This window comes from Lynx rufus, unplaced genomic scaffold (genome assembly GCF_022079265.1).
Source record: "Lynx rufus isolate CCGP_SWC_20201006 ecotype Redwood Valley unplaced genomic scaffold, mLynRuf1.p SCAF_3, whole genome shotgun sequence".
Lineage (NCBI taxonomy): Eukaryota > Metazoa > Chordata > Mammalia > Carnivora > Felidae > Lynx > Lynx rufus.
The window spans coordinates 32,479,489-32,503,225 of NW_025814845.1; the positions used below are offsets into that span (position 1 = coordinate 32,479,489).

The 23,737-nt window shown below is 44.4% G+C and overlaps 1 protein-coding gene across 1 annotated transcript; it reads left to right on the plus strand.

The window, feature by feature from the left end:
- Positions 1-16,333: 16,333 nt before the first annotated feature.
- On the plus strand, positions 16,334-20,341 carry SHISA3 (shisa family member 3). The gene is made up of 2 exons (XM_047091101.1): positions 16,334-16,610; positions 19,902-20,341. The coding sequence occupies exons 1-2, from the start codon at positions 16,334-16,336 to the stop codon at positions 20,339-20,341; spliced, it is 717 nt and encodes a 238-aa protein (XP_046947057.1).
- The last annotated feature ends 3,396 nt before the right edge of the window (positions 20,342-23,737 follow it).

The following is a 23,737-nucleotide window of genomic DNA, read 5'->3' on the forward strand; positions in this document are numbered from 1 at the left end:
GAGAAGTAATCCTTCATGGAATGTGCCAATTTTTCCAGTTGTAGGACTTCTTTATATATTCTGTAGATTAATCCCTCATTTGAGAATTGTATTTCCAATAAATTCTGCCAGGCTGTAGCATGTCTTTTCTCCCTTTCCTTCTTTATGGTGTCTGTGGTAACACAAAGTATGAGTCGCTCAAATCAGACTCACAGGAATGAGAGGTCTCACCCAGTGTTAAGCTTTTTTTTTTTTAAGCTTTATTAATAATTTAAAGAATACAGTTAATTTTGCAATACGTGAAGCAAGGGGAGGTCTGGGACCATTCATATCATTTCTTTAGATCCTTTCTAAGCAATGTATGAGATTCACATCACTTTAACAGAAAGAAGCCATTTTGAAAAGAAAATGTGCTTATCTATGCACCATTAATCCATAGATCTCAAGTTTGTTTGCCATGATCAATTCTGGACAATCAGATATATCCTGCTAAAAGCATTCCATGGATAAAGACATTTCCATCCGCAAATTCCATTAATTCTCATTTGCCAAGGCGGCTATCATTAGTATGTTTACAAAGAGATTAGGCTGTGTTCTTTCTTTCCTGGCATCATTGTTCCTCATTCCCCACCTGGAGAGAGTGAATTACAGACTTGCTGCTTACCCATTCATTTCCCAGTGTCTTTGATTCATGTGTCTGGTGTGAAGTAAAAATTCAAAGCATTTTTTATGAGGATAACCAGTAACAGTCCCAATAACATTTATTGAATTTCATGATTTTTTTTTCCATAGACTGTAATCTATATAACACTCAAGTCTGGAATATGTGATAATTGGAGACTTAATTTGTGAATTAGTATGTGGTCAAGATTTGAAATATTCTATATGTGTTGGGGAACATTGTGTATTATGTCACTGATAGAGATAGGATTCTAGAACTGCCCAATAAATCAAGTTGGTTAACTGCAGTTTTCAAATTTTTACTTTGCAAATTTTCACAAAGATTTCTTGAGTTATGAACAATTGAGGTAGATGTGTTGAAATCTCCCAATATCTTATCTGACAATATTCTTCTGTGGTTCTGTTGATTTTTCTCTATGTATGTGAAGGTTTCATTTGAGTGTGCACAAATTTAAAATCATTCTGTATCCCTGGTGAACTTATAATGTGACCATCCCATTTCCTAATAAGGATTTTGTCTCTAGTTTTTCTCGTCTCATGGTAAAGTAACTATACCAGCTTTTCAAAGTTTTATTTGCCTTGTTTTTTTTTAAATCTTTTTACTTTCAACGTTTCTAAGTCCTTATGTTTTAAGTGTGTCTTTTGTAAAGAGCCTATTATTATTTTTTTTGTCTTCCAGTAAAAAAAATCTTTTGTTATTTTAGTCAGTGTATATTTATTGTGATTACTGACATATGTGAACTTGTTTACATCATTAGTTTTTTTCTCCTTTTCTTTTAAAAGTTGATGACATCTTGTTTTTATGTTATTTCTTATTTCGTTTTTTCCCACCTACTGGCTTGAAAGTATGGATGTTTCTATTCTTTAGTCAGTATATTTGAAATATTATTATTCGTATTTAACAAGTATGACTAAGTAGAGGTTAAGTTAATGTCTTAGCCTTTCTTCTGAAGAATAAAATTACTTTAGGACATTTTAATTTCAGTCACTCAATTTTTCTTTTTCTGGTGATGTCTGTTTTTTCCTTATTCTTGAAATATAGTTTTGTTGGCTATACAACTTTAGATTAATGGTAATTTTTCTCAGTATCTTTGATATTTATTTTACTGTCTTTTGGCTTCTGACATTGATATTGAGAAGTTGGCTGTGAGTCTAATTGTCTTTTTTTCTTTTTATAGGTAATTTGGCTTTCGTTACTGCCTGCTTTTAAGCTCTTCTCTTTTTCATTGGTGTTCTGCAGTACCATTATTATGTGTGTAGGTGTGGATTTCTCTTTTTTTTTAAGTTTGTTTATTTATTTTTGAGAGAGAGAATGAGAGAGAGCAGGGGAGGGGCAGAGAGAGGGAGACAGAATCCCAAGCAGGCTTCACACTGTTGGTTCAGAGCCTGATGTGGGACTGGAACTCATGAACCATGAGATCATGACTTGAGCCAAGATCAAGAGTGGGATGCTTAAGCGACTGAGCCACCCAGGCACCCTGGTATGGATTTCTTTTTATTTATTTTACTTGGTACATGTTTTGCTTCTTGTATATGTGGACTTATATCTTTCATTGTGTTCCTGGAAAACTTTCAGCCTTTATATCTTTAAATATTGCTTCTCCTTCATTATTGCTACCATTTCACCCTAGAACTCAAAATAGGGTATGTAAGACCTCTCGGTATATCATTAATATCTCTTAATCCTTTGTCCATATTCATAGCTCTCTGTGCTTCATTCTAAAAATGTTTTTTTTTCTTTTTTTTGAGAGAGAAGGTGCAAGTGAGTGAGTGGTAGAGAGAGAGAGAGAGGGAGAAAGAGAGAGGGAAGCAGGGCTCACCCAAAGCAGGGTTTGCATTCATCCCAAGTGAGGCTAGAGCTCACCTGAATCAGAGCACAAATTCACCCGATGCAGGACTCAAACTCATGAACTGTGAGATCATGAGACCTAAGGAAGTCAGATGCTTAACTGACCAAGACACCCAGGCACCCTTAAAAATGTTTTAAGATACATCTTCCAGTCTACTAGCTGTGTCTCCCTTCATCTGTGTCTGATCTACTGTTTAACACATCCATTGTATTTTATTTTGTTTTTTTTTTATTGTGTTTTATATTGTGATAATGTTTACTGTAAAAAAGTTGTTTTTAATTATTTCTTAAGTCTATCTGGTAATTTTTAATAGACTCTACTTTAAAAAAATTTTTTTTAATGTTTATTTTTGAGAGAGAGCACAAGTGGGGGAGGGCAGAGAGAGAGGGAAACAGAATTCAAAGCAGGCTCCAGGCTCAGATCTGTCACCATAGAGCCTGACGCAGGGCTCGAACCCATGAACCACGTGATCATGACCTGAGCCAAAGTTGAACACTTAACCGACTGAGCCACCCAGGTACCCTAACTCTACTCTTCTTAATTGCTTATTTTTTTATTCCATCTTCTTTCTTTTGAACCCAACATACAGATTTTAAAAACATTTTTTCTAATAATTCCAAATTCTTAAGTCTTCAGGGGGTTAAATGTATATTCTGGTTGTATCTACTGACTCTTATTTATGGCATTTTCCCCTAGTGTTTAACTTTGATTGTAGTTCGTATTTGTTTGAAGGCAGTCTTCTGACAGGATAAGCATTTGCTTTTTCTCGTTACTGGGGGATCTCAAGTCCTGTGTACCTGTGACAACTTTAGTCTCCTTAAAGTTTTTCCAGCCTCACATGAGAGTGTCCAGTTCGGCTCACTTGCCTTGAACTAGCCTAGACAGTACCGGAGGCATATTTTGACTCTGCTCCAAAGGCCAGTCATTTCCAACCCATAACATTTAGGGTGAGTTGAATATCACACAAGTGTGAGTGAAAGAAATCTCCAAAGTTGATTTTAATTTATTATATAACCAAACTACTACTGACAAAAAAAACCTGTTTTTAATTGCTGAAAGAAATATCCAAGGATGAAAACTTTAATTCAGTTGTGATCCATGGAATCTGAGCTTTTTAATAAAAAAAAAATAAAAAGAAACTGTGGGATGACATTCACTCCAATACTAACATGTTTAGACTGTCAGCTAGGCTAAAGTGTGCATAACGTTCAGGGTGAAGGGGCTGCTTGAGAAGCCTAATTCTCTAGCTTACTGCAAATCTGTCAACTGACTATGGGGGCCTGGGTTCCCCAAGTAGAAGTTAATCAGTATATTAAATCTCAAACTATGTTGGGTGAATTGAGGGAAAACCATTATCTATTTATTGGGAAAAATGAATCAACTTGGATTTTGGTATCACATAAATAAAACAACCAATTGTTTAATGAAATATTTCCCTATTGTTCTCATTTGGAGCAATCTCCTACTACACAGACCACCCAGCAGGTGGATTCAGACTCTGGAGTGGGTGAGAACATTGGGCAAGTTTCTTAAATTTGGAATCTTCTCATAGGATTGATGTGACTATTAAACAAGTTAACCCATGGCAAACACTCACCATAGTACCTAACACAAAGTAGGAACTTAAAAATTATTCAGGAAGACCCTCCACACTGAATTCATAAAATTAATTGTCATTTTGTGACCTTTGTTCAGGGGATTTCTTTTCTTTTCTTTTCTTTTTAACCTATAGGAACAACTTAACTCAATGGAAATAAGTTAATATTTTATCTGCAAAAAAGTGATCACAAAGTTAACTTTAATAAACCAAAAACCCCAATGTTCACTAATAATCACCATTTTATATGAAGTTCCCCGAAACAGAGTGTTTCTTGTGTGAATAACTTATTTTTCTTTCTTATAATGAAACCTCTGAGGTCTAGCTATACCATCAAGATGTTAGAATATTTTCATTCAATTAACTTAAATTATGTAATGTGAAAATGAATGATGGCCAGAAGTCTGATGCCAGTGTAATTCTGGTGAGAAATTATATTTCACACATTGGTTTATTTAGCTAGAATTTTCTTTGGGTAATAAAAATAGTGTTACATAGAAATTAGATGTATCTAACCTCACACATACTGCCATAAATGGCTCTTGCAAATCCTATACTCTGAGTGACAGTGACAAATCTCCCAGAAGGCAATTCCACAGTAAAATAGGGCTCTCTCTGACCCACTCAGATGAGCCGTTCTTGATAGCTGAATGTTCGAAATAGCTGATCTAAAATAGCAAAACAGTGAACATTTCAACTATTTGGATTGGAACATTTTCTAATTGTATCATACCCTTATTTTTTTTCCTAAACAGATTGTATATGGATTATGATGCAAACTTTTCTTAATGACTCATGATACATCCTTAGTGGCCTGGGTGTTAAAGAATCAAAACTAGATCTTGGTATTTGAATTATTCCCTCCAGGTCACTCCCGGGTTCACTTTTTGCCTTATGAATTTGCCAAAGGCCCAAGACATAATAATTCTAATGACCTGTCACAAGACATCGTTCTGGCAGGAATATCATCTAGATCAGAAGAGATGGTAGTCTCAGCAGAATGGTCTTGCATTACCTTCTCTTCTTGCCATTAATGCAGTATCCTCCAGGATTTGGCCTCTGTCATTCAGTGTGGAACCGGGAAAGGAACTCAGAGGATTGGTGAGGAGGCAGCAAGAGTTTTGACCCTTCTGTGGCTCAGTTGACTGTATTTTGCAAATCTGGAAAGATGTCACTCAAAATGTCCAGGTCACATACTCCTTGTTCAGCACAGGTGTGTGACAGCATTTCTCCTACGTGCCAACAAGTAGGGAGGTGGGTGGTAAAGTCAGTACGTTAAAGCTGGTCCTTGGTTGCTGCCATTGCTACATTAGCTAGCATCATAAATGGAAAGGAAGAGGAAATTAAAATACTTAAATTTACAAAGGGATCTAGGATAAGGGTTGTCAAGCTATGGCTGGTGGGCTCAATCCCGCCCACTGCCTATTGGATATGGCCCACAATTAAGAATGGCCTTTACGTTTTTTAATGGCTGAAAAAAATCAGAAAAAGAATATTTTGTGACAAGTGAAAATTGCATGAAATTCAAATTCTAGTGCCCATAAATAAAATTTTATTGGGACACAGCCATGTCCATGCACTTGTGTTCACCTATGGCTGTTTTCGTGCTACAACATCAGAGTTGAGGAGTTACAACAGAGAGTGCGCAGACTGCAAAGCCTGAAATATTTACTATCTGGCTTTTTTACAAAAGGGTGGCTGACCACTGGTCTCGAAGAATAAATTTTCTTTGTCTTCTGCCTAGAAAAATCTTTTTTTGGACTGAGAAGGAGAGCTCTTTCCATGCTTACAAAGCTTATGAGCCCACCCACTCTTATAAATAATGGTGAGGAATTATCCCAAAATCTCATGGTGGAGATACCAAGAATGTGTATGTGTGTGTTTATGAGTACAGACACTAAGTACTTAAAATACCTAAATGTACTCCAAGTTAACCATCACATGTGATGATAATTATGAACATAAATTATTCTTATAAAAGGATAATATTTATTAAATTCTGTCACTAATTTAAACAATTTAAACAATAGCTCAGTTTTTGTAACTTTCCCCCTAACCAGCCAGGGGCAACCATTTACCTTGGGGTGTTCAGAATTTATTAAAACAAGAAACAGAGGGAAAGAAAAGGTAAGGCCCAAGGTTAGACTATCAAAATGGGATTTTTTGTTTTTAAGTCCGTAGAAAGACAACGGTTTTGAGAATCTTGAACATTTTCTGAATTCCTCAAGCTCTTCTTTACTTATTAAGACCGATGCCGGGGCGCCTGGGTGGTGTAGTTTGTTAAGTGTCCTACTCTTGGTCTCGGCTTGGGTCATGATCTCACAGTTCATGAGTTCAAGCCCCACATCGGGCTCTGTACTAATGTGGTGGAGCCTGCTTGAGATTCTGTCTCTCTTTCTCTGACCGTTCCCCACTTGTGCTCGCTCCCTGTCTCTCTCTCTCTCTCAAAATAAATAAATAAACTTAATATCTATCTATCTATCTATCTATCTAGATAGATAGATATATATACATGACCTATGCCTGTGCATAGGTCTTATGACTTATAAGTCATAGGTCTAATCATAGGTCTTCAGACTTATTGTAAAAAGAATTCAGTAAATGAATGAATGAATGGTAAATGAATGAATGAATGAATGAATGAATTCATTGGTAAAAAGAATTCAGTAAATGATGTGAGGGAAGACTCTGACCCATGGGAAAAAGGGAAAGCATGCCCCCTTGGGCCCCAGGAGAGTGTGGGTAACAGAGGGATATATATATATATATATGCCCACACTCTTATTTATTTTTGACAGACAGACAGACATAGACACAGCACCAGCAGGGGAGGGGGAGAGAGAGAGAGAGAGAGAGAGAGAGAGAGAGAGAGAGAGAGAGAAACACAGAATCTGAAGCAGGCTCCAGGCTCTGAGCTGTCAGCACAGAGCCTGATGCAGGGCTCGACCTCATGAGCAGGGAGATCATGCCCTGAGCCAAAGTTAGACGCTCAACCGGTTGAGATATCCAGATGCCCCACAGAGGGACATATATTTAAGAAGCAACTGGTGAGACAAGTATGCTCTGGTTACTTCTTTCCAAGCCCCTTTGGGACTCTTGGGGGAGATAATCATGATGTGTGGTCTTCCTCCAGTGTGAGGAAACCAATTAAAATGGCAGCGAGGGGTGGACAGGTAGAGGGAGAGAGAGATTGAGTTAGCGTTCTGGAGCCTCTCTTGGTTCCTGTGTGCTGTGCAAGGATCTAAAAGGTTCCTCGTGCTGTGGGGAAACACGGAAAATAGGTGATAGTGCTGTCTGGATGGGTTGCCATGTTGAGGGGGTTTTGCCCCATAGCCAAAACCAGACGCCAACTGCTCAGGACAAGCTAGACCTGAGGCTGGGGTGGCAGAGAGGGTACTCACAGTGAGACATTCACCGGTCAAAGCCCAGATGGGGCCTGGGAAGGGAGGGTTATGGGCCTTTTCCATGCATAGAGAAAAAGCCTCGTGCTTGCTAACCACAGACTTTCTCAGTGGACTCATTCCAGAAACCAGGTCAGGACGGCACCCCTGCAACCCGTAACGGTGAGGATCTGGAGAGCAGTCTGTGCTCTCTCCTGCCCTCACAAGCTGAAGTGAACTGCTTCTCTTCCTCGCCCCTTCTACCCAGGGGAAGGACCAGGGCACGAGACAGTCCTGATAAAGAGATTAACTTCAACTAACTGAATAAATAATTCAAGGGAAGCAGCTTAAACTAGCCTGATACACCTTTAACTGCCTATAATTCTGTGCATGAATCCCACGTGTCTTCCCCCGTCTGCACACCTAGCAAGGTCAGGGCTAACTTATCAGTTATGGAGAATAGGCAGCTACCTTTTCTAGAACACATTCTTTTTTAGAACACAGGAATAGTGGCGTGCTAAATATTTTGACTCTTTCGCTCTATTCCACGTTGTGATTTGAGTTTTGTTCTAAAAAGGGCTTTCAAATGTTTTGATCAGGCCCCTCAGTAAAAAAAAAGCTATTTTATATCACTATCCAGAACATGTATGCTTACACATATATCTGAAAAGTCATGAAATCAAACTTACCTTTACTAGGGGTGATGTATTCTCTGTTTTGTATCCTATTCTGTCTTTAAATGAATACCATTAATGGACCAGTAAATTGATTTCACGACCCACTCTATGTGTTCTGACTCACAACTTAAAATATACTGTCCTAAAGCCCTAATGGGGTGAATAAAGCATCTGTTTCTTCACAATATAGCTCCAGATGCTGTGCTTTCATATCATCCCATCTTGATAACTTTACCACCCCTCACCCCACCCCCTTCCAGGCAGCAGTCATTTATTAAAGCTGGCTCCATAATATTTACTGTAGTGGTCAGATTAGCTTCCAGTGATACGTGATCAGAACCTAAAGCAAACCGGCTTAAGCCAAAAGTGAACATGTCATCTCATGTAACAAGGAAGACGAGGATCGTGCGGATCAAGGAAGATGAGGATCGTGCGGATTTCAGAGGCCAGAGACTGCAACATTTTAGGTCTCTCCCTTATGATTCTTCTCTTGCTTCTGTGAGTTGGCTCTATTCTCAGTCAGGTTTACTTTACAAGGCCAGGAGCACATCTCTGTCCCAAGCAAACATCTCTACAGTTCACAATCTAAAGGTTTTTTAAAAATGTTTATTTATTTTTTGAGAGACAGAGAGAGAGACAGAGTGTGAGCGGGGGAGGGGCAGAGAGAGAGAGAGAGAGAGAGAGAGAGACACATACAGAATCCGAAGCAGGCTCCAGGCTCTGGGCTGTCAGCACAGAGCCCAATGCGGGGCTCGAACTCACAAGCTGTGAGACCATGACCTGAGCCGAAGTCGGACGCTCAACTGACCGAGCCTCCCAGGCGCCCCTCTACAGTTCACAGTCTAAAGAGAAGGGAGGCCCTGCTCAAATCTCGTGGAAGGACTCTGAGTGGCCATGCTTGAGTCACGTGCACACCCCGAACCAATCACAAAGTCCAGGGAGATAAGGAATTCTGATTGCATCACTGAGATCTCACTCCCAACCCTTGGCCAGGAGTGGAATTCCATGACTGACAGTCCCTCTGGGCCCACACGGAATGGGCGAAAGTGGGGTACTGTTATTAGAATGAGGAGAGGAATTCTGCTCAAGCCAAGAGAAAAATCCAGGGAGATAGAAAGATATAGATACAGAAAGACAGGCCTTGCGTGGGTATGTATAGCATTCTCTAATCAATAAAGCGAACTACATTTAGTACCAGACTTTGTGATTTTTCTATGCCTTCTTTGGAAGATGATGAGGTGTGTGTGGGGGGGGGGGGAAGGGCGGCACATGTAGGTAAGGAAGATTGTTGCCTGCATTTCCTATTTTCAAGAGAGCTAAGGTTGCCAAATAGGTAAGTTCTTAATGGAAGAGGCAGAATGGCACAGAAACTAAAGAATTACTGAATCCTAGATTTTTATATACTAAATGAGACTAGCCAAGCAGACAACTACAAATGTGGTCTATGTTTCAAGCCCAGTTCAAGTGGAGAAGCCAAAGAAAGATGCTAAGGGTGAGTTTTCTTCTTGTCCTTGATTACAGACAGTATATCAAAGAAGTGTATAATAAGGTGATTGTACAGAATGAATGGTTGGATAAAATCAGATGGTGGAGGAGATAAAGCAGAAAGAATTGCAGAGCCCAGTTTTGAGGAGAGGATGAGGGGCACGTGAGCGCTACATATCAGACGCTGATATTTACGATGATAACACTGTTGACCCATTTGCTGTAGGAATGTATGACATTGAGTTCATTTTCCATGCTGCATATTTGATTGTGTCTGTTAGAGTCAAGTTCTCTGGCTGATGCCCTCCAATATCTCACAGCAGGTGTTTGCAAGCCAAGGTCAAGTGTGCATTCTGTATTCCTGAGACAGAGGAGAATTAGTTGACCCACAGGAGTGGAAATTAGGACCTTTGCCTCATTGGCCCCCCCATGTTACCAACAGAGCTAACCAGATACAGGCTACTTGAAAAGGACAAAAATTAAAATAAAAGATAACTTTGGCAGCAACTATATGGTAGTTTTCCAAAGAATTCCATATGACCTACAAACTGTAAGGGTACTTAAAAATTTTCAAAACATTCTGTGTGGCTAGTAGAGGTGAGAAGGGGAGTAAGAAGACAGAAATAAGACAAGAACAATTCTGTGTTTTCTTTGTTCTCTAAAACCCTTTCCCCCACCAAAAGAACACATGGCCACGGTGCAGCAACTTACCATTTTTCCAGGGTCAATTCACTTTCCGTGCTGCTCTAAACCCTGCTGAAAGCCAGCTCCTTGGGGAGCCCCAGGAATTGGGGCTGGCCTCTCTTCAGTCTGCAAGCACTCAGAAGGAAATGCCCCTTGCTGAGAAAGGGGTGGTGTTGGGGGGAATCCATCTACTGTCAAGGAAGTTTCAATTAAATACGGATGCCAATTAATTTAATTTATATTTCTGCATGAAAAATGTCATTCTATAATACATACACTGGAAGGATGCCAGGAGCCCAGGTTAATAAATTACATCTCTACTGACATAATATGGAATCACAGACTAATCGGATGCTTATTAAATGCCCACCTGTGCTGGGGGCTGCACCTTGTAGAAATCCAGCTGAAATAAAGTCTCTCCAGCAGGGCCTGTCCCTATACTATGATCGTCTGACACCCACCCTTATCCCCCTCTGCTCCTAGCTTTGGGGCATTTCTCAGGAGAGCAACTCTAAAAGCGAATAATCAATATTCAATTGCCAGTGGTTATGAATGGGCACATTGAATGAATAAGGGAATGAACGATGGAGAACTGTAAATAATCCACTCAAATTAATCAGGGCACAGGCCCATTCTGGTTAGCAGGAGACTTGCCATGATTATTTGACTATAGATTCAAACCAGCTGGTGGTGGGTAATACCTACTATTTCTGAAGCCGCTATCCTGAGCCAGACTGCTACATGTTTTATTTCGAACCCTTACAGCAATCTTTCAGGGTAGGGGTTATTCTCTCCCACTCCCTTCATGTCAGAGACTTGGAAGCTGAGATTCAGTAAGCTGGAAAGGGCCTTGCTCAAGGTCACATGATCAGAAAGAGGCACACTCAAACCTAGACTTGTCTGACTCTCAACTAGAGTATTCTTTCCACTGTGCTGGCTGGTTTTCTCTGCATCATTGTTCTGTTCTTGTAGACAAGTGTCACCACCGTCTCCATGGAGGATCGTTGGTGACTGCTCTGTTCTGTCAGTACTTGAGCTTCATTTACAGTTAAATTACGGGAGCTGACTCTTACAAATACCCCCTGCCTCAGAAATTTACAGTGCTCTCCACTGGTTCACTCCCAGGTACTCACTTGTTGCAGCGCTCTATAGTAGTGAGACAGATGTCACTCAGTTGTCACAAGTTCTCAACCAGTCACCTATCGTTTACAGTCATTTGTTTGCTCAACATTTACTGAGCACTCACTGTGTACCAGATACTCTGCTAGGTTCCCGGATGTAATAATGAAAACGAGGCCAAACTAACGGGGAAGACAGATGTCCTATCTTATAGTGAGATATGGTAAAGGCTATGACATCACTAAGGGAGAGCATTAATTTTGCCATTTATTCAATCATGCACTTATTCCCTCTGTGACAATTTACTGAGGCTCACTCTAACATGTGTGAGCTGGGACGAGAATAGACCTGGAGGCCACCAGCCTGGTCTGCCCTGCCCCTTCCTTCCCACCTCAGACTCCATCTTGCACTGCAGGGAGCCTCTCCTGTACAGATTTGGACTCCTTAGCCTGTGTTTACATGTTTTTAACCACTTGGCCCTAGAACCACTTATGACCAGGAAATGGCTTCCGTGAACCATAGAGGTAAGCTTGAGTCTGGAGGCGAAGCTGGTATCTTAAGGCCCAGAGAGTGAGATAGAAAGTGAGGAAATAGGCTTTGGTCAGGTCCCTTTGGCTCCATTCATTCCTTCCCCTGTGGGTGGGGGCAAGGGCATAGGAGGCCCACAGGGGTGCCGAGGATGGTCCTCAGACCAGCCCTGGCATCACCTAGAAGCTTTTGGGAAATGCAGAATCTCTGGCCCCTCCGGAGACCCTGGGAATCAAACTTACATTTTAACAAGCCCCCCAGGTGATTCCTATGCACCTTATGGTTTGAGAAACACTATTCTAAGGGCACTATGTCCAATCTCCTCTTCATAAATGACGACTCTGAGGCTGCCTAATGCACGGGGCAGGTGGAGGGACCAGCTGGGAACTGGGCTGCTCGGGGCTGGGAGTACACTTCTGGGCACCGTGCTATTTATTCTCCAGGGGTGGATATGTGCTAAAGCAAATTTGAGGAAAAATACCTTTCTAGTAACTCAGATTGACAGGGTTGTGGAATAAGAGATTTATAGTGAGTGAGTGACTCAAGGAAGAAAATTCCATTAAGTCCTGGGCAAAATTATAAAAGGAAGGTAGGTGATAAGAAATCACTTCAGGAAGGAACTTCAGGGAAGGTTGAACACTTTCTGTTTTCTATTTTATTCCTGGATCCAATGCAAATGATCTGGAAAGGATTTCCATAACCAAAGTGACTTGTCCTTTAATTAATTAATTAATTAATTAATTAATTAATTTTTCACTTCTGCATTCCTTTGGCCTTGTCTCCTCCCTTTCCTAGTACATTTTGATTCCAACCCTTTCCAATGAATTCATTTTGCCTTCCTTTTCTTTACTCCTCTGTGGTAGTTTCATGCTGCTATCAATTCTTATCGATGAAAAATAAAAGAACACTTGCATATGTAGCTTTTCTTCACGCATAAAAATAGAAAGAATTGCATTTCAATTTTACAAGTACCCTTCACGCAGCTACAATGATGAACAGATTGCCAGTTGTATTTCAGATTCTTCTATTCCACCTTCCATTCTCCATTTCTTCCCTACCCTCTCTTTATTTCCATCCCTTCTTTCCTCCCTCCCTTCCTCCCTACTTCCCTTCTTTCCTCCCTCCCTCCCTTTCTTCCTTCCTTCCCTCCCTCCTTTCTTTCTCGCCCCCTTTCACTCTCTTTCTCTTTTAGTGGTGTTTATTAAAGCAAATTCCAGACATCATACCATTTAACTCATTTCCTATAGAATTTCCTGGAGGCAGGGCCACCAGAGAATGTAGGCTGAGGAAATTATCCCTTATGATTGTGTTATTCACCAAAATATGGAATTTGTGTTACTGAGATAAGGAAAAATATAGAATTTCCCAAACCTCTGCATAATACCCCAGATGGTATAGATTTTATTTTCCATCTCTCTATCTTCCCTCTAGAGTCTTCAAGGGGGGGGTCTAAGAGAACTTTTTAATCCTCCTTTACTATTAAAGTAGTAACAGAATAACAGAAAATTTGGATGTTTAAAAGATACATATTCTTTTACTATTCACAAAGAGCATTCTGAGAACATCAATTTTGCAGTTTAATTTGTCAGTGTAAATTCGAGGAGCTCTTTCATGACAAAGAACCAAACACATTTCCTCCCCTGGGCACACCCCCTGAGCTGATTGTTGTAAGGCACCTGGATCTAGATATGAAAGCGTGGCACACAGTTGCTCGAATATTCACACATGTCCGATCTGTGGAGTATCAAGTAACTCGAAGGTTTGGTTGTCTTCCATGAGTAAATATCCAACTAAATTTGAGTAAAATGCCCTCTAAATAAGTCAAATAGACAGGAGCTTTGAATGAGGGAATTCATTACAGTTCATGTCCTAAGGAAAAGAATCCCACTGTGGCACGGGGAATGTAATTAATGGGAGGTAAGCGCCAACAAATCACTCCTTAAAATATTAATGCTATCAAAGAACAGCTGGATAATGAGAGAAACTTGACCCTTGGGGGACTAGCAAACGTTGCTGTCGCAGAACTTCTTCCAGTTGTGATGTAATGGAATTCCTTTAAATTTAACAAAAATAATATAAAGAGGTGTGGTTCTGGGAAAGTTATTAGCAGTAAACATGTCTTTGCGGTTTTATCATCTTATTATGATCACTAGAGCTCCCTTTTGCTGTGGTTCTAAATGACCTTTTCCCTTAATTGCTCAGGATATATACAATCCAAACAACACTCCTAACACACAATTAAAAAAAAAAAAACTTTAAGTCTGGCAAGAACATTTTTTTTTTGTAAATAAAAACATTGCACCCAAGAAATTTCTGCAAAAACAATTTTTCAGTATGCTTAAGTCAAGAAAAACTGTCCCATTGTATGTTTGTGGATAAAAGCTTGAACTTAATTTGGTTTTATTTAATAGCTTATTATTGTCCCGAGCAATATGTATTTCTAAGACAGCAATATAGTAAAATATTTACACAGTCCTACTTACCATCTGAAATGTTGGGCATTGTTTTTACGTTTTCATAACTAACTGCTAATCCCAATATTTAAATGAAGGAATCAGAAGAAATCGTTTACTTGGAATATACTTTCACTTGGATTTTAAGAAAGAAACCGTTTTAGTCAGAGTTAAAAAAAAAAAAAAAAAAAAAAAGCTCCTCTGAACTGACTGTGGATCACGGGGAAGCCGCGGGCGTGGTAAATGCTTTTGACCGCACACTTTTTATTGCTGGTGCACAGCAAACTTTTGTCTCTTTTGTTTCACTTAACTTGCCAACATCTAAATCAGTGGCACGGGCATTCAGAGTGTTTGACAAATTGGTTGAGATACGTGGAACATATTCACACATAGCAGTAAACGATGAGAGGAAGTTCAGGACGCAGTAAAAATAAATGCCTGAGTTTAGCCTGGGTTTCACATAACACCAGTTTCATAAGGCACTTACGCCGCTAAAGGAGCGGTGCCCCCGAAAATAGCACACAGGGGACACATCATTTAAATAAATGTGTTTCTTTGCCCGAACAGAAGTTCAGATCTGCTCAATTATCATTAATTTTGTTCCCTTATTTCCTTTGTGGGCGTGAACGAAGTCGTGCTTTTTGAGGGTTTTCGAGCTGCCCTCGGCTGGTGGAGGTGACCGGCGATTCTTCACCCGCCCGCACGCAGGTTGGGGGGGCTGGGGGGGGGAGTGCGTGTGTGTGTCTGTTTGTGAAAACGTGCCGTTCCTCTTAGAAATGGAAACTTTTCGGTGGAAAACTTAGCGCAAATGTCGGCGGCCCCTTAAAATCACATTGTCCTTTCTGAACCCTTAGAACAGGTGTCCCAGGATCGAGTCCGCATCTGTGCAACAGGCGACGGAAGATTCGACAAAGTTCAGTCGCCGCGCCCGCTTTTTATTACACCCATACACGGCAACCGCACGTCTCCACCCGCGCGCCGACGCGCGTGGATGGCGGCAGAAACCCGCAGCCCTCGCACTCGCTCTGCGGAGCTCTGTGGGCCGAGCGAGACTTGGTGGGTGTGTGTGTGTGTGTGTGTGTGTGTGTGTGAAGGCCTGATGCCCGCACTTCCAGAGCTCAGTCCTGGGGGAGCGCGGTGGGCGGGGGGGGGGGGGACCGGGAGGGGCGGAGGGGGGCGCACTAACCAGAAAGCGCAGGGGCATCGGCGGCCCGCGCCGCGCCCCCGCGGTGATTAGCTCCAGCGGCGCGACCCGGGAGGGCGGACTCTTTCTTAACCCTCGGCGTCTCCCCCTCCCTCTTCCTTTTTAAAGGACGCCTTGCAGGCAGAGCCGTCAGCAACCGGGAGGCCGTTTGTACTTGGCCGCGGCGGGGCTGACTCCTGCTCCGGTGACAGACAGGGGCGGGGGTGCAGGGGCCGCCGGTCCCGGGCGCCCGCACGTGGGGATCTCGAATTCTTCCTCCTTCGGGCTCCGCTCCGGACCCCCCGGCGACGGCCCCGAGGAGGGGCGCGGCGCGGCGCTGGGGTCGCCCGCCCGGGACGCGATGGCTCCCTTGAGGAGCGGGGAGGGCGGCGGCCGAGGGTTCGGCGCGCCCCTGGCGCGGGTCGCAGTATGAGACCGGCGAAGGGCGGCAGTAGCAGCCCCAGCAGCAGCCTCTGCCGGCGCCTCCCGCGGGCCCTCGCCCTCCGACCCCGCGCACCATGCAGACGCCTGGCCTGCGGAGTCCGCCGCGCAGCCGCTGCCGCCTCCCCGGCCCCCGCTAACCCCCGCCAGAGGGGCCTCGGACGCCGCGGCCAGCCGCCCGCGCCGCGCCCCGGGGGAGGCGGCACCGAGGCGCTCAGCCCTCCGCTCTCCGGCCGCGCGCGTCCCCCTCCCGGCCGCCCCGGGCGCCCAGCGGCGATGGGGGCGCTGCTGGCGCTCTGGCTCCTCCTGGGCTGGCTGCGCTGGAGCCCGGCGGGCGCCCAGCAGTCCGGAGAATACTGCCACGGCTGGGTGGACGTGCAGGGCAACTACCACGAGGGCTTCCAGTGCCCGGAGGACTTCGACACCCCGGACGCCACCATCTGCTGCGGCTCCTGCGCGCTGCGCTACTGCTGCGCCGCGGCCGACGCCAGGCTGGAGCAGGGAAGCTGCACCAACGACCGCGGCGAGCTGGAGCACCCGGGCATCACCGCGCGTAAGTGCGGGCCCTCGGCCCCAGCCCGGCGCCCGCGGGTGTGCGCCCCAGGCGGTCCTGGGTCTGCGCGCGTTGGAGCGGCCAAGGTGGGGGCATCGGGGCCGGAGCGGGTGGTCGCGTTTCGGGTCAGGCGCCCTAATTGCTTTGCAATCCCGATTCCCGCCACGCGCGGTCTCCACGGGTCGGCCCGAGGAAAGTTTGCAAGGGACGGCGAAGACCACAGGGCTTGCACCCGTTGACCCCGGGCAAGACAGTAGTAGGTCTCGGGAACGCGGGAGGTCAGGGGAAGAAGCTACCGGGACAGCGCCAGGTCGGATTGCGGTTTTCCAGGGCGGTGGGGGCTCCCCATCGAGCGCCCGGGTCACCCCGGGAGCTTGGGGAACTGCCGGCGGCGGGGGCCGCAACTCGGGGAGCGCTCATCTGCAGCCCCGCAGGGCTAAGGAACTACAGCCACGTTTATCCTCCCTCCCCACTTTTTTTTGGTGGATCTTTGGTAGCTATCCTAAGCCTGTGTCTCGTTCTCCCGACTTCCTTTCATTTCTCTGCATCGAATTACCCTCTCCGACCCACCCCCTATTGTCACGCCTTTCAGAAATGCCCAGGTCCTCGAGGTGGAGATTTAGAAACCAGGGTCGCAGGGGCTGCCCGCCCCCTATTCTCCTGTCGGAAAACACGGGTCAAATTTCCGCTCACTTCAGAGCGGAATAAATCAAGACCCCGGCAGAGGAACTTTACACCTAAAAAAAAAAAAAAAAAAAAAAAACGGGAAAGAAAATAAAGCTTTCCACCTGAATGGGAACGTCTGGGAAACCCGTTGGAGCTTGAGGCGGTGGTTTTACCGGTGGAAACCCGGGGAGCGGGCGGAGCTAAGAATGGGTGACACCCCAGAACGCCACAGCAGAGGTCTGAAGCGGGCACCAGAAGTTCCCCGGGAAAGAATTAATGGTGCCCGAAGTCCCCCCACTCTGCCCCAACCCCGCCCACCGAAAGAGTAAGGACCCAGAGGAAAAGCAGACCCTGGTTTGTCTTAGAACCCCATTATACTCTCAAGGACTTTAACTTCTGGTGGATTGGGGAATGGGTTTCTGGAGAGAAGATGCTCGGGTGGGGGGGGGGAGGGAAGCAGAGAACTCAAGGCCGTCCTGGTGTGTTAAAAAAAAAAAATACAGACTCGTTCCCCTGGCTTTCCTCCACTCACCCTGGGGGACCCATTTGCTTTCTGCACAGACTTTAAGAGCGCAGTCTGCAGCGGGGATTCCGTCCTGGGCCTCCAGGCTCCGCTGTGTTGCCCAGGCCGGCAGGAGAGAGGGCAGCATCCACACTCACTGAGGTGCGGTTAGCCAAAATCTCAGGGACCTTGGCCTGTGACTGCCGCTTGCCAGCTGGGTCACTTGGGCAAGTGACTTAACTCTCTGGGCCTCTTCTCAGCTCTCAAATGCATGTATTGCTGGGGTGCCTGAGTGGCTCGGTGGTTTAAGCCTCCCATCTCAAGGTTGGTGGGTTCCAGCCCCGAATCGGGCTCTGTGCTGACAGCTCAGAGCCTGGAGCCTGCTTCGGATTCTGTGTCTCCCTCTCTGCCCCCTCTCCCCTCTCAAAAATAAACGTTAAAGAAAAAAAAAACTTTTAAATGCACATATTGCTCTCAGAGGAGACAAACTGTGGATTAAGTGAGTGTATGAATGTTTAGAACAGTGGGGGAGTAAGTGGCTAGTCAGTCACGTTCCCCTCCCCTTCCACAGGGTGCTTCTAAACATGGCAGAAGGGGCGGTAGGCGGTAGAGCTTACACCGAGGAACCCCCAACCCTCGGGGTTGATAGTTCCCTGTCCATCACTGCTTGTGTGTCTTTGGGAAGGTCAAAAATGAGTATGTTTCCACATCTGGAGAACAGGGAGTACCATGCCTTCCTCACCTAGTGTCCAGGAGAGCTGAATCAGGTCATAAGTAAGAGTCAGGCACACAGTAGGGTCTTAGTTTAATGCAGGTTTTCTTGGTTCTACTTCTAAGCTGGAGGCTGCATCCAGAGGTGGCCCTATCAGACAGGAGAGACACTTGGAGAATGTCCCAAAGGTGCCTCAGGGGTAGGAGATTTTATGTCTGCCATGCACAGAGAGAAGGAAATGGGTTTGCTCTGACGGAGGGATGCCCTCATGGAAAGTTGGGGCCACCAACACCAAGAGCTACCTCATGATCTAAGGTTGGCCACAACCCACAGTTTGGGTGGAAATTGAGGTGTGGCAGCTGGAGTGGGCATCCCAAATCACTTCCAGGAAGAAGTGTCCAGAGATGACAATTTAAGATGCGGTCACAGACACAGTTCGTTTGGGCCCACTATGGAGTTCTTTAAAACTTTTATTTTTATTTATTTAAAAAAATTTTTTAATGTTAATTTTGAGGGAGACAGACAGAACACAAGTGGGGGAGCGGTAGAGAGTGATGGAGACACAGAATCTGAGACAGGCTCCAGACTCTGAGCTGTCAGCACAGAACCCGACACGGGGCTCAAACTCACGAACCACGAGATCATGACCTGAGCTGAAGTCGGACGCTTAGTGGACTGAGCCAGCCAGGTGCCCCTATTTTTATTTATTTTTTAATGTTTATTTATTTTTGAGAGAGACAGAGAGTGAGCAGGGGAGGGGCAGAGAGAGAGAGAGGGAGACACAGACTCTGAAGCAGGCTCCAGGCTCTGAGCTGTCAGCACAGAGCCGGATGAGGGGCTCAGACTCATGAATTGTGAGATCATGACCTGAGCTGAAGTCAGACCTTAACCGACTGAGCCACCCAGGTGCCCCGTGGATTTCTTTCTGTGGTTCTTTCCATAGTCTCATAACGGAGGGCTCATTTACAGGCCTGGCTCTCTTTGCTTAGATTGGAGATTCTTGGATGGGAGATGAATTTTCAGCCTCGGAGATGGGTCAGAGCCCTCAGTGCCCCACTGTGGTAAAACTACCAAAAACCTGGGTTTACATCCAGAAGTTCTGGTAACCAAAAAACTCACACGGCCCCTCCAGTGCATGAACAGGAGGGTAGATTCTGTTCCTTCTGACTTCCAGATGTGCAATATAACGGCTAATTGCTAACAGAGGCTACAGTATCAGTTTGCTTCCTCCCTGCTCAGAGCAAGAATATTGGGTCATCTCAGTTTGCACTTTAGAGGTTACCAGCTCTGAGAGGCTGGGCTGACAGCGGTGGTCATACTGGGTCACTCACCCCCCCCCCCAAAGCTGCCTGGAGTTTGGGAGACTCTTGTCCAAACACCTGTGTGTGTCTTTTTTTGTTTTACCTTTTAGAGCCCGTCTACGTTCCCTTCCTCATCGTTGGCTCTATCTTCATTGCCTTCATCATCCTGGGCTCTTTAGTGGCTATTTATTGCTGCACCTGCTTGAGACCCAAGGAGCCCTCACAGCAGCCAATCCGCTTCTCACTCCGCAGCTATCAGACGGAGACCCTGCCCATGATCTTGACTTCCACAAGCCTCAGGGCACCTTCCAGACAGTCCAGCACGGCCACCAGCTCCAGCTCCACTGGGGGCTCCATCCGCAGATTCTCCTTTGCCAGAGCAGAGCCGGGCTGCCTGGTGCCCTCCCCGCCTCCACCTTATACCACGGGCCACCCAATCCACCTGACCCAGCCATCCGGTTTCCTGGTGTCACCCCAGTACTTCGCTTACCCACTCCAGCAGGAGCCCCCGCTGCCTGCGAAGAGCTGCCCGGACTTCAGTTCCAGCTGACGGGCCACAGCGATAAATCCAGCCCGTCGTACAACGGCAGACAGGTGGAGTGCTGTCGCCATTGCTGCAAGTATTTCTGGGGAAATTTCCCTGGGAGCCGGCGATGTCATGGAGGAATGTGCTAGGAAAATACAGCGCCTTCTTAGTCTTAAGGTTCCCAGCTCCCATCACAGAACGGGTGCGTTAAGAGAATTGCTTTCTGGCCTTGAAAACGTGGTGATTATTACATTTCAACTTATGCTGCTTTTATTCAAAATAGGCACCATTTCAATTTACAGTTGCAAATTGGCTGAAAATGTATTAATTAGACAACTCAGCTGTAATGTTTAGGAAAGGCCTACATGTTCTTTTGAGTTGTTTAGTGAGTCTTAGTACAAATATATACATAAATAAGCAAAGTAAAATACCTGATAGTAATTATTGAAGGTTCTCTTAAAAAAAAAAATTAACAACTAAGCAACCTGAAGGGACAGTGAGCAACCTATTTACGATTTTGGGAGAAACCTAACCATGAATAACGTTAGCATCGTGAGAAGAGTTACTTTTTAAATTAATGATTAAATTTTGTTTAAAATACAAGAGCTTTTTCAGAATACAAGATTTCAGTAACCACATGGAGTTTAAAATTTTAAATATTTACTCAGATATTCATTGTAAACAGATCTTATGTAAAAGCATTTCCCGCACCCACCGGAGGGAATATTTATTGCTGACTTTTTGTTCAACAGCATTTAGTGTTTAAATGAAAGTTGGACAGCTGAGTCTTAAAACATTTATTTGTAAAATGAGTCCTGTATAAATGTAAAGATTTGTAATTTAATGTATTTACCACATTGACGGTACTAATTATTTAGTAGTCCACACTGAAATTTTTTATGTTAATAATAACTGTGGCGTTCAAAGTCCATCTATTGGGTTATAATCACCGAATATTACATATCTTACGTGCCACTCAGTTCCATGTCTGATGATCACATTTGGGCATATATCCTGCTGGGTTAGAATAAATAAAGTCCTTTATGTTTTTGTGAACTTGAAATTTTAGATCAAAGTGCTTCATTTTATCTTCTTAATGATACTCTCTGCTATTCAATAAAAGAAGAGGTCTTCACTTACTTCATATTTTGAAATTAAAAAATCCTACACTGATTTTGCATTACGTTAAAAAGCTCTTTTCCACATCAGGGCTTGTGGAGAGCAGCAAAGGAAGTGAATTCTTAGAGATTTAAAAATCGGGACATTTCTCATAAGAGTCTGGATTTCTGGCTTCTCGTGACACGAGGAAGATGTGGCACTGAGGTTCCTATACTGCCATTGGGCCAGGCAAGCCCTTTTCAGACAAGACACTCGTCATTCACCAGTCTCCTGCCTGGTCTCCACAACCTGGCCCCTTTCCCTCAATTTTGTTACCTACTTGACCCCTGTGGGTGTTGTTTTGGAGCCTCGGTTTATACGAATTCATGCTACTATATGTGGCCCTCAATAGCTCTTTTTATATATATCTTTAAATACAACCATTTTTATTTTTTTTTTAAAGTAAGCTCTACACCCAAAGTGGGGCTTGAACTCAGGACCCTGAGGTCAAGCGTCACATGCTCTAATTGGCTGAGCCAGCCAGGCATCCCTCAGTAGCTCTTTTTATATATATCTTTAAATACAACCATTTTTATTTTTTTTTTTAAAGTAAGCTCTACACCCAAAGTGGGGCTTGAACTCAGGACCCTGAGGTCAAGCGTCACATGCTCTAATTGGCTGAGCCAGCCAGGCATCCCTCAGTAGCTCTTTTTATAATTTATTTTATTTTAAGGAGAGAGTGCACACATGGGGAGAGGGGCAGAGGGAGAGAGAGACTCTTAAGCAGGCGCCATGCCCAGCACAGAGCCCGACACAGGGCTCCATCCACGACCCTGGGATCATGACCTGAGCAGAGATCAAGAGTCAGATGCTCAATGGAGCCAGCCAGGCCCCCTTGAGTCGCTCTCTCTCTTTTTGTTTTAAAGTTTATTTATCTTGAGAGAGAGTGTGCGAGCTGGGGAGGGGCAGAGCGGGAGAGAGAGAGAATTCCAAGCGGGCTTTGCACTGTCTGCACTGTGAGCATAGAGCTCAATGTGGGGCTGGAACCCACAGACTGAGATCATGGCCTGAGCCTAAACCAAGAGTCAGACGCTTAACCGACTGAACCACCCATGCGCCCCAGTAGCTCTTTTTAATAGAGCCACTTAGAGGTAGAATTCTAACCTGGGGGAGTTGTTTGGCCTTACCCTTTTGCTTCCTAGCTGAGGAAGCAAATTCAACGGTATCGTGCCTTTGCTCGGTCTGATGGCAGAGGAGCTCTGACTTCTGGTTCTCTACTTTCTCCCGTAACCAAAAGTGGTGACTTCGGATATCCCATATTGCCCAAAATAAGAAAGAAAGAAGGGGGGGGGCAGGTTGGGAGGGAGGCAAGAAGGGAAAGAGGGATGGCCGAACAGTAAAAGGAGAAACACTTGTGAGCATGCCTCTGGTACACACTCCTTTGTCATTAGACTGGTTTTATTCATGTTTGTTATATATTGCTCCTTTGATATTTTAAAAGCTAATCTCTACTGGGCTCTTATGAGCCAAAAGCTATTCCAAATATTTATATGCGCTAATTCCTTTCATCCTCCAAACAACTTCAAACAGGGAGGCATTAGAATTCCTATTTTACGCACTTGGAGGAGTGAAGTCACTTGCCCAAGGTCGCACAGTCGGCCCTGGAGCTTCATGCAAAACCAGGTTGAAACAGCAAGGGAACGCCTGCTTTGAGGTTTTGAAGTTTCTGTGCATGAAATCCACTGTGGGGTAAAGCATGAAACCCAGTCCCAATCTCCGAAGCAATGACTGTCAACTCTGTTGGGCCAAGTGAGCTCTCCTTAGAACAAATATTTTGTGCCATCCCTTTAACTGTCCTAAATTGCAATTTATAGGTAATATTAATCACTTACAGATACAATTTTTAAAAATCAATACAGTGTCTTAATGGTAAATAGGAGAAAGAAAAGGAAAATACTTCCAAATGTGACAGTTTCAGTAGACCTAATGAAGGTCCTAGATTTGCACCTCTACGCAGAACGACCGAAAAGCGATAGCTCCAAATCCAGACTGATGCAGGGTTGCTAGACTGGCAACCCACACCCCCCGTTGCATTATTGCTGTTAATGTGATTTTTCCAAACAAAGCAAGGTCTGATCTCCTTTTGATTTTCACAGTCGTTATGTATCTGGAAAATCCAGTGTATATTAAAACAGTGTCAAAGATACTTTATAGGTAAAATAGGATTAGGTTTTTCCACCCAAAGGAACATTCCAAAGTCACACCGATGGTCAAGTCTTTGTTGGGTGGACTAACCTGTGCATTGTAGGATCTCTGTCAAGA